General features: G+C 35.3%; 1 protein-coding gene across 1 annotated transcript; it reads right to left on the reverse strand.

The window, feature by feature from the left end:
* Positions 1-6,506: 6,506 nt before the first annotated feature.
* LOC107635385 (UDP-glucose 6-dehydrogenase 1) lies at positions 6,507-9,388 on the reverse strand. The gene is made up of 2 exons (XM_016338857.3): positions 9,252-9,388; positions 6,507-8,253 (listed from the first exon to the last, which is right to left on the reverse strand). The coding sequence occupies exon 2, from the start codon at positions 8,233-8,235 to the stop codon at positions 6,790-6,792; it is 1,446 nt and encodes a 481-aa protein (XP_016194343.1). The 5' UTR covers positions 8,236-8,253; positions 9,252-9,388; the 3' UTR covers positions 6,507-6,789.
* Between the last annotated feature and the right edge of the window lie 2,652 nt (positions 9,389-12,040).

Genomic DNA, 12,040 nt, shown 5'->3' on the forward strand with positions numbered 1-12,040 from the left:
TAATAATTAATTAATGACAACAAATCATAAAATTTGCTGACTTCCTAACACTCCTCCTCGTAAGAAGACCCAAATTTAAATTTAAGAAAAAAAATTTTTATTAATTGTAACCAGTTCTAACTAATTTTGTCTGGTTTATATCGATTCTCATTGATTTTGATCGATTCTTTTATTTAAACGGTCAAAATACTAGATTAAATCAATTTAAAATTTAATTTATTGATTTTTGGGTCGAATCGATTAATTTAATCCGGTTTTAACCACTATGGTAAAAAGCATATATGTATATTATTGTATGATGGATTAATGATAGGTAAAAATTCACTTGTCAAGTTTTTTTTTATTAAAAATTTTTTTATTTCATTAATATATGGTCGGGTCCACGGGTTGGTTTGGGTTCCGCACCCCCAAAACCGTTATCCGAACCAATTACTAGAGAGAGGCATTAGTTTCGTTCGGGTCGGACTCGATTACCCGTTGATTCCCGAACCAATTTAATTGGTTCTGACGGATAATCGTGTACTCGCTACCCATGCTCACCCTTAATAAGTTTGCCGCACCTCCCGACAAACTTCACTCCAAATTCCCATAAATAATTGCTGAGAACGAAGTTCAAATTCTTAAACCATTATCGTCGTCTCTAGGGCCACGTTTGGATGTGAGACCAGGATAAGACAAGGAACAAGACACAAAGGATAGAGACACAAAATTTTGTATTCTTGTATTCTATTTGGTGATAAACTAGAACAAATTATGAAATATCATTTTTTTTCATTCAAAAAATTTGAGAAGAAAAATATAATAATAAAAAAATATAATTATAAAAAATTAACAAGAATAATGAAAGAAAAATAAAAAATAAGTTGTGTCTCTGTGTCCTTCCTGTCAAGATGGACACAAAATACACTAATTCAGTATCTTTGGACACAATGTCTCTGTACATGTCTCATCTGTCAAACATGATTTTGGGTCTTTGTGTTCCTGTCTCAGTGTTCTGTCCCTAGAAACAAACTTAGCCCAAGAGTACATAGGAGTACACAAAAATACATAGACAACAAGCATGACTTCTTCCTCGCCGGCGGCAATGGCAACCACTATCATCGTCTCTAGAAATACACAGATACACATGAATAAACCATACTTAAAAAGGATTTTTTTTCTATTATAAATTAAAAAAACATTATTTCCCCAAAAAGATACTACTTATTATATGTACTCTGAAGACGATGATGATGGTTGTCATTGACCATTGTAAAGTTTACAAATTTGAGTCCGTCAGAATCCGGGGTTAGGAGAACTCTACTAATATTATGGAGTTCGTGGGGAATGCAGCGAACTTACCTAAAATTCAAAAAAAAGAAACATATCCTGGTATTAAAGGTCATCTGTTTACTTTTATCAGGTATACTACGAAATGAGGGGTATTAAAGGCAATCGACGAGATTAATGGACTGCAATTAAGGAGTAAAGAGATCTTGTGGGTGAGACTAAGCATAGGAGGGGATTGATATCCGGAGAAAAATTGCTACGTACGATGAAGATACCAGGGAGTTTCCTGATGAAAAACAGAAAAGAATTTAAGAAAAGAATATTAAGGTGAACAAGAAAGGGAGAATTGTCTTGGAACACCATAGAAGCGAAGAACTAGGAGTTTAGAGGGAACCGTTGGAGTTGGGATGGGATGCAGTGGTGATGATGCCACACGGGTTACGGGAGACAGAGCATGATAAGGATAGAAAGGGAATTTCCGTTAGAATTTGGATGAGTGGCATGAGGATTTTTTGAAAAACGCGAACGGCTAATTATATGGTGTACCCGACAATTATAGTGAGTGCGAAATTTATGGGATCTCAAATAATTAGTAACGAAACAATCTCTGAAAGAACGAAGTCTTTGATATATAGCGATAAATGGAAAGAAGGGACTGATTTGGTGTTGAATAAAAGTTTAATTAGGGCTGGGGTTGAAGCATATAAGGCCCAATATGTTAGAGGGGTGCGGCGGCGAAGTGGTTGTGTGGTGCGTTTTAAAAGGGCCTCCTTGTTGGCTACTGCGGACGACAGTGAAGAGAGGGGCGTGGCTGATCATGAAGTTCGCGAAGGGATTGATGCCATGGTGAACAGCATTGACGAGGCAGATCTGGAAGCAGCGTGGAAGACCGCTGCTGGCGGTGGAGGTGATAATGTCTGCGCTGAGTTTGATGGCGTGGAGGGTAGGGAGGAGCGTGAAGCCCCTAATGCACCCGACAAGTAGAATCAAGCCGGGAAGGAGATTGGCGGTGCAGAAAATTGTCCGAACAGCACAGCAAAAAAAAAAAAAACATTCCACCAAGTGTAGTAAATGATATACATGCTAGTTTGGACGGGAGTGGTATGTAGCATGTTGGCATATGTTTAATGAAAGATGATGCAATGCATGATTCAGATTTCGAGGATGAGAATACAGTGGTGGAAAAAACTGGATTAGAGGATGAAGGGTCTGTAAGGAACTTGGAAGATTCGGAGGAGTCAGAGCAAGATGCAGACGGTGAAACTAATTAAGATGAGTACGAAGGAAATTGAGATAAAGATATGGCTAAAAACAGGGCTGGATGGGATCTGTGGCCGAATCAAGAGCTATTTTATATGACGAGGATGAAGACATTATGGCTATTCTCAAAGCTCAGAATGAAGTATTGACACAAAAAGAAGGCAAGCAAAACAGAAAGAGAAAGCAAGAAGGAGCCGCCCCAAAAACTCGAATAAGGTGTGTAATAAAATTTTTAAATAATTTTTAGTTCGTGGCATGTGAAGGTCTTAGGGAGTGTTAGAAAGTGGAGAATGTTAAAAAAAAAATTAGTGTAAAAATAATGTGAATATGTTAGGATTGATAGAGACAAAGAAGGCGGTGATTACTAAGTTTAATGTAGTGCAAATTTGGGATAATGATGCAGTAGGTTAGGAATTTGTGGGATCGAAAAGTGCTTCCGGAGGTTTATTAATAATGTGAGATGATATGATGTTTAGGTTGAGTAATTGTTACAAAGGGGAGAGATGGTTGTGTATAAAAGAAAAATTGACAAACAATAATTTTTATTGTGCAGTTTGCTTGGTGTATGGTGTGCATACAAGAGAGGAGAAATTTGCTGTGTGGGAAGAGTTGAGTTTTTTATCGGGAGTGTGTCAAGTTCCTCTTTGCTACATGAGTTACTTCAATGTGGTTGTGCAATTGGAAGAAAGGAAGGGGGCTAGTGTGTTAACAGCAACATCAGAAAACTTTAAAACACAGATACAGGATATGGAATTAGTGGATATAGAATTGAATGACCATAAGTTTACGTGGTTCAGGGATCAATCATCCAGTCGAATTGATAGAATGTTGGTGAGCTTGAAATGGGTCGAGAAGTTTTCTGAGACATAGCTTAGAGGTGGCCCAAGAGGTTTATCTGATTATTGTTCGCTGTTAATGGAAAATAGTAGAATGAAAGGGGGTACGAGGCCGTTCCAAAGTTTAGACTCTTGGTTTACACATGAAGGATTTCTCCGAATGGTGAAGGAGGAATGGCGAGGTTTAGGGGACATTCATTTTACTGAAAAGTTAAAGGCGTTGACGATACCTTTGAGTAGATGGCATAAGGAGAATTTTAGTGATATGGAGTTGAGGATTTAGAAACTGGAGGATGAAATCAGGAAAGTAGATGAGTTGGTTAGTGATGGGGCTTATCAAGGAATATTGGAAGCAAGAAGAAGGGCCCTTGTTAGCTGCGGTAAGAAATGGTACATTAGGAAGGAACTACATTGGAAGCAGATGTCAAGGTCTTGGCATGCTAAGCACATGGACAAGAATACTAGATATTTCCATAACTTAGCCTTAGCAAGAAGAAGGAGCAATCGGCTTGATGCTTTAGTAATAAATGAAAGATTGATGAGAAATCAAGTCAGAATCAAGATTGTTATCCGGGACTTTTACAAAAGCTTGTATCATCAGGAAGTGTCGCCATTGATAGGTTTTCAGGATGGACTAGTTAATCGGATTCCGGATGAGGAGGTTGCAGAATCGGAGAGGATGTCATCGGTTGATGAGATAAAGGATGCAGTATGAGATTGTGAGTCGTCTAAGACTCCTGGTTGTGATGGGTACAATATAAACTTCATTAAGAAGTGTTGAAGAGATATCGGGTCAGACTTCACTACAGCTGTCATGGATTTCTTTCAGTCTGCTACTCTCCCAAGGGATTCTAATGTCACATGGGTGGCTTTGGCTCCAAAGTTTGTTGGAGCTGAGGAGATTAAGGATATTCGGCCGATAAACATGGTAGGATGTGTGTATAAGGTCATATTGAAGGTGTTAGTTCAGAGAATGAGGATGGTAATGCCAGGATTGGTTAGGGAGACTCAAAGTGCTTTTGTGAAAGGAAGAAAAATCCATGACGGGTCTTTGATTGCGTGTGAAACTGTGCAGTGGCTAAAGATGAAAAAGAAGAGCTCGGCGATAATTAAGTTGGATTTTCAAAAAGCCTATGATAGAGTAAGGTGGAGCTTTGTGGATATTGTACTTCAGAAGATGAGATTTGGGCAAAATTAGAGAGGGTGGATTAAGGAATGTGTTTGCACAACATCAATGTCGATTCTGATAAATAGCTCACCATCTAGATCGTTTAAGATGGAATGAGGCTTACGACAGGGCGATTCTCTTTTTCCATTCCTATTTGTTCTTGTTGTTGATGTCCTCCATAGGATGGTAGGAGGGACAGTTAGAAATGGCAGGATTGCTTCTCTGTTGGTTGGGTAGGACAATGTTGCATTGTCTCATTTGCAATTCGCGGACGATACCATACTATTCTGCTCTCAGGAAGAGATATCTATCAAAAACTACAAGCGACTCTTGCGGTGCTTTGAGCTGATGTCTGGCCTGAGCATTAATTTTGATAAATCTAGTTTGATTTCGATTAATTGTGAGTAGGAGTAGTCACGAAGGATGTGTAGATTGTTGGAGTGTAAAAAAGCTTCGTTGCTAGTTAAATATCTTAGCTTTTTTTGGGAGCGAATCCGAGGTTAGTCAAGACTTGAAAACTGATAATAGATAAAGTTGAAGAGAAGTCAGCTTGTGAAAAACAAAAACGCTTAATAAAACTGATAAATTGGTCCTCATCAAATCTCTGCTGAATAGTGTGACAGTTTATTACCTCATCTTATATAAGATACCCAGAGCAGTGATATAGAAGTTAATTTTCTTGCAGAGAAAGTTCTTGTGGAGTAAGGAGGATGACAATCATGTGTTACCATTGGTGAGTTGGGATATTATCCAAGCCCCAAAAAAGCTAGGAGGTCTCGGAGTGGGTGATACAGTCATTCGAAATACAGCTCTCTTATTCAAGTGTGGTGGAGATTTTCAAAAGAAGATTATCCATTATAGAAGAAAATTGTACGCTCCTATAATGATTTGAATCCAAACATTGTTCTCTCTTGTCAACCTGTGCCATAGAAAAGAGGCTCATGGAAGGATATATGCCAGTTACAGATAAAGGAGCAACAGGTGAGAGACAATATGATCAGAGGATTATCTTTAAAAGTAGGAGAAGGTAAAAGAATTTGCTTTTAGGAAGATAATTGACTACTATGTAGTATGCTGAAGTTAGTCTTTTCAAGGCTTTTCTCAGTTTCAAACTAAAGCGGATCAGTAACAGGAGATTGTGGGTTCTGGGATGGATTAGAGTGGATATAGAATTTTCAATGGAGAAGACAATTATTCTAATGGTAGTTGGAGTTAGTTAATCAACTACACGTAGTCCTTCAATGAGTCATATTAACACATGGAAGAGAGGACCAACTAATGTGGAAATTTGATAAATTAGGAGTCTATTTTACTACTTTATTTGTGCAGGTTTTGCAGGTTAAACTATTACCGAAAGATATTACAAGTTACAATTTTTCTAGTTCTATTTGGAAGGGTTTGATCCCACTACGAATTGAGTTGTTCACCTAATTTGTGTTAGTGAACAAAGTCAATGCTAAAGAGAGATTAAGTAAATTTAGTGTCATTGATAAAAATGATACTATTTATGTTTTATGTAAACAGGATACAGAGAATGATTACCACTTGTTTATTGGTTGTGAGTTTACTTGATAGGTGTAATGTACTTAGTTGTGTCCCTATAATAAACCATGGTGTATTTCAGATTCAATTAAGCAACATTTTGAGATTTAGACAGGTGCACTTGTAAGAAAGAAAAAACAAAAAACATAACAGATAGTTGATTAATTTTTTTACTATCATTTAGAGTACTTGTTTGAAAAGAAATAACAATTTTTAAGAATTATGGAACAAATATTACAAAAATAGTCAACAAATTGATTAGGAGTTACAAAGAGTAAAATAATATTTAATCTTTTAGATTGTTAATAGCATTGTCAAAGATGATTAAAAATTAATTTATTTTATCTGTCTAGTACTTTTATATTGATACTCCACTTTGATAGGTTGAACTTTTTGTTTCAAAAGAAAATTTGATAATAGAAGCAGACTAATTAATCAAAACAAAAACAAGTTATGATAATCCTATTACATTCATAACAGCCAAAGCAGTAGAAATGAATAGGAGTACAAAGCAAAACATCTGTAAAATAAACATAGATCCTCCTACTTTCCCATAATTTATACCTCTTTTTATGTCAACTACTATGGGTAAAAAGCAAAGGAGGTGTAAAGAACCAAAAAAGGAAAATAGATCTTACAAAAAATAATAAAGAATCCTCAAATTTAACCCATATTGCAGTGTTTGTAAAACTTGATCAATGATCTTGTTTGTTCCTATGCCACCACAGCAGGCATGTCCTTGAGCCAAGCATCAAGTGGCTTACCAATTGAGTAAACAATGAATCCAATATCACGCAACTTATCAGCATCAACAATGTTTCTTCCATCAAAAACAAATGCTGGCTTCTGCATGTTCTCATAGATCCTCTGGTAATCAAGGGTCTTGAACTCATCCCACTCAGTAAGAATGCAGATTCCATGTGCATCCTTTGTGGCTTCATATGCATCCCAAACCACACTCACTTTCTTCACGGTAGAAGGACTAGTCGGCTGCAAGTGGATCGGATGGTCCCAATCGAACTTGTTCATCGACAGATCCCTCTGGATTTGGTCCTCGGTTACCTGTGGATCATATATGCTTAGGTTGGCCTTGTCGCCAAGTAGCCCCTTGCACACGTCAATGGCCGGGGTCTCCCTTGTGTCACCGGTATCTTTCTTGAAGGCGAATCCAAGAATGGCAACCTTCTTGCTTGAGACAGTGTTGAACATGGATGAGACTACACGGTTCACGAACCGGCTCTTCTGGTAATCATTGATCTTGATGACTTGCTTCCAGTACTCGGCCACCTCAGGAAGGCCGTTGCACTCGCAGATGTAGACAAGGTTCAGGATATCCTTCTGGAAGCAGGATCCACCAAATCCAACACTGGCATTGAGGAACTTGGGTCCAATTCTTGTGTCAGTACCGACAGCAAAGGACACCTGCTGGATATTTGCCCCGGTAGCCTCGCAAAGCGCCGACATTGCATTAACAGATGAAATCCTCTGCGCCAAGAAGGCATTGGCAGCAAGCTTAGACAGCTCAGCAGACCACAGGTTAGTGGTTAGGATTCTCTCTTCAGGGACCCAGTGAGCATAAACTTCCTTCAATGTTTGGAGAGCTTTCTGGCCTTCTGGGGTCTCCCGGCCACCGATAAGGACACGGTCTGGCTTGAAAAGGTCTTCGATTGCAGTTCCCTCAGCAAGGAATTCCGGGTTTGACAGGATCTGGAACTTGATTCCCTTGCTATTGTGAGTCAAAATTTTCTCTATAGCCTCAGCAGTCTTGACAGGGACAGTGGATTTCTCAACAACGATTTTGTCTGACTTTGAGACATCAGCAATCATGCGAGCAGCGCTCTCCCAATAGGTCAAATCGGCTGCTTTGCCGGCTCCAAGACCCTGAGTTTTCGTTGGGGTGTTGACGGAGACAAACACAATGTCAGCCTCAAACACATGCTTTTCAACATCAGTGCTAAAGAAGAGGTTCCTGCCGCGGCATTCCTTCACAACTGCATCAAGGCCGGGCTCATAGATGGGAAGCTGGTCGCTATTCCAGGCTGCAATACGGGGTTTGGAGATATCGACAACAGCGACTTCAATGGATGGGCACTTCAGTGCAATGACTGCCATTGTAGGACCCCCAACATATCCAGCACCAATGCAGCAAATCTTCACCATTCTTTCTTTCTAAATTGCCTAACCACATAACGATTGCGAAACAGATCAGTAAGATCATAATCAAGCCAAAGAAGCCATTAACAATTTTCATAGCAATCATTTCACATCTAGTTCTACTAATGCAGCATAATACAGACTCTATTGAAAACTTTTCAACTGTAACAAACATGGACAACAACATGCTTAATGCTTATGCCTTAAAAGAGTGCAAGACTTAATAAGTTTAGGAACAAGTCACATGAAGAATAAGCCAATTATCAATAACTTCACATCATGGAGGTTCCATGAAATCTGAGATTATCTTCATTTTTAACAATCTTAAGCAGAAACAACAAGTGATTTCAAATTGTAGATTGCCTTTGTTTTAAGAATAGACAGAAAAATGAACAACATAACATGTTACGTAAAATTAGCTAGAAGTTAAAAAATGCAATGATTCGGATCAGTAAATACCAAAATTAAGAAGACAGAAACCAGATCAAGCATGAGTAGAGAAGATCCACATAAAAGAGGAAACTTGAAAGTGATGACATGAAAGAATCCAGATCTAACACACGCATGCAAATTTGAATGCTTGGTGATTTGATAGTAAAGCTTAAGCAATTAGCATGAATAAAGAAAAAGCAGATCTAGCTACAACTGAAGAATCATGAGCTAAATGCACTTGATTACTGAATTCAATGCAAACCACCTCGAATTCCAACAGATCCATTGTTAATTTTCCTTAAACCAAATTCACAACACAAAACCACCGACAAATAACATACGATACATTTGAATCAAGCTCAAAAATTGAACAACAGAACAACATAGATAACTGAATATAGCAGAAACAGATCTAAGTATTTCAGTGAAAAACATAAACCCACCAATCAAAACATAAGAATCACACATACACGTAACGAAAAAACAGAACTTTCAAACGAAGAATGTGTAATCCAACAAGAAGGGGCATAAAAAAACGAACTTTGGCATAAGACACAAGGAAAACACCAAATGGGGCATCAAGATTTTACCTTGAGAGATGAATGATGGACCCTTTTGACTAAGAAACAGAGCAGAAGAGGAAGAAGAAGAAAAAAGAACGATTTTTGTGGTGATGTGTAAGAAGTGAAGAGCATGAGAAAGCTTATATATACCCAACGAAAATCTGGGCTCTGGGACCCCAATGTGTTATTACCAAAAAGGACATGCTTCCCGGTCGGTGCCAAGAACCTTTCTCTATTTTGCTGTAATTTTTTGTTAGTTAGAAGTTAGAACATAGAACATATATTCTATGATTTATTTCTGATATGGGATCATATTTTATTTTGTTTGGTGTGAAAAAAATGTATTTTTTTTTTTTATGTTTATCACTATGTGTAATATAACAACTACTTTTTTTTTTACCAAAGATAGGAGACTCGAACCTGCAACCTCTTAATTGAGTATGGGAAACTATGTCATTTAAGCTATTACTCATTCGCTAATATAACAACTACTTATAATTTAATAAATCTTTGGAATTATTAAAATGTGCATAGTATTATTATGTAAGTACCTTTTATGCATGTGTAATGTGTTGAATATATAATATATAATTTGATGAATTTGAATATTCAATTCTCAATATTTGATTCACGTAGAACACTTTAGGATTATTATTTTAGTTATATTATATTATTATATATTTACATACGAACATTTTAATATCTTACAAGTTATACAATAAATATATAAAGCATGCCATTCATTTTAAAATATTTGTGAACAAAATTATTTTGTAGCATATAACCAATGAATTATATAATTCAAATAACATAGTCTCACCATATTTACCTAAAAAATCGCAATTTTAAATTTCTCTATCTTTGATAAAAAAAAAATTATAGCATATAACATCATAGAATATTTCATAGTATTGTAATTGATGAATGAAATAAAAGTATACACAAAGCAAATATTAGAAATTTAGAATTACATTCTTAAATACATGTTTAACCAAAATTTTCATAGAAAAGAAGTTTAATATAATTATGCAAATAAATCATATGATGATATTATTTTTTGTTAGTCATAGGGAACGGGCAAATATGGAAATTTAGATGAGTTTACGGAAAAGCCCATGGATTTGATTGTTTACTTTGCATATTGTAACTGTAATGCAACTGGCAAATATGGGTTTACAGCTTCTTCGCGCGTTCCACGCGTTTTTTTTATTTTTTATTTTTTTTTCTGAGTGTCAACTTCAATTTCAAGCATCACAAAAAATGAAAAAAAAAATAATAATAACGATTTTGCCATTTGCCACCTTCCAAGAAGAACCTCCCATCATGTTTCACTATTTATTCTATATATTCATTTCTATTTAACTTAATATTATTATTGTCAGAATAAAATTCCCTTTCATGTGATTTCTCCACTTTTTAAATTGTTGAAACTTTGATGGTTAATAACTTCTATAATCTTTTTGTTTCTCTCTTTTGAGTTGTACGTAACTTTAGAATTCCGATTTTGAATATTATATTGTATTAATTGGAACCATAAGCATAAAGCATATGCAATAAAAGGTTGTACCTTAAGCAAGGGAATGAAGGAATAATGGAAAATGCATCATTAGATTTACCTAATGTGAGATTCAAGTAAAGATCTCAAGTTTTAAGTCTCTCGTAAAATGTGGAAAAAGCAAATATAATATAAAAAAAAAATACAAATCAAAATATCAAATTGCCAAAAAATGAGAAGGAAAATTAATCATAAGAACTTTTGTGGTGTATGGGATGGGATGGGAAATGAAATGAAAGACCACTTTTTTTGTTTTTTGGTAGAAAGGGGTTTGAGTTTGACCATTCAAATAAATTACATAGGGATCTTTTTTTTTTTTGTGTAAAAATGCATCAAAGACACCAAAAAAAAAAAAATCACAAATTGCATAATTATAAATGGTTTGTAGAATTATATTCACCGGTCTTATTTCCCCCTCTTTCAACATAACAAGAAATATATCCATATTTTGTTGAGCCTATTTTCTTGTAAATATTACATTAACCACAATTTTCTCTCAAATTTTATTTCTTTTAAAATATAAATTAAGACACACATGTATAACATTTTAAATGGATTGAATAATCAGTTTACTCATTTAGTTAAATAATTATAAATTTTTTTTATTTTATCTTATATATATAATAATTTATTTATCAACAAAAAAAACTTAAATAAAATTTCGATTCACAACAAATTAATTATTAACCTATCTAATTAAAAAATGTTATAAAAAAAATAATAATAAGAATATTCTTAGATACCTCTAGAAATAGGATTAAAGGCAAATCAATGAAAAGCATTCATTAGTGACATGATACAAGTCCTTGGATTATTTTCATTTGGCTATTCCATCAATTATATTTAGTGATTGAAAATTTGTCACTTATACAAACAATGCTTAACAAAATATCATGTCCTTTTCTTTTCCTTTATAAAATTAAAGATTATAATAATAATATATGAATAGGTTGTAATTTGTTCTTTTCCTTTCTATTTCATTCTAAAGTAACAGTTTTTAAATCATCAAATTCTGAATATAATTATTGAGAGGGAGAAGAGGAGCAGAATTTTTCATGTGCGTTTAGGTATTGACCAAAATGATTATAGTACTTCCTTTGCTATTAAAGTAGATGGTGCAATCTTCAAATCTAAGAATGGACTTTGCTTCAGAAGTTAGGAAATAAATATTTGAGTGCAATTGAAGCTACAAAAGAAGAAAAAATATTACCAATTTTCTCGATAACAAAAATCTTAGAAAAAAAATATCTTTGAAGTTTGA

Source organism: Arachis ipaensis, chromosome B4 (assembly GCF_059453495.1).
Source record: "Arachis ipaensis isolate K30076 ecotype BB chromosome B4, ASM5945349v1, whole genome shotgun sequence".
In the NCBI taxonomy this organism is placed as follows: domain Eukaryota; kingdom Viridiplantae; phylum Streptophyta; class Magnoliopsida; order Fabales; family Fabaceae; genus Arachis; species Arachis ipaensis.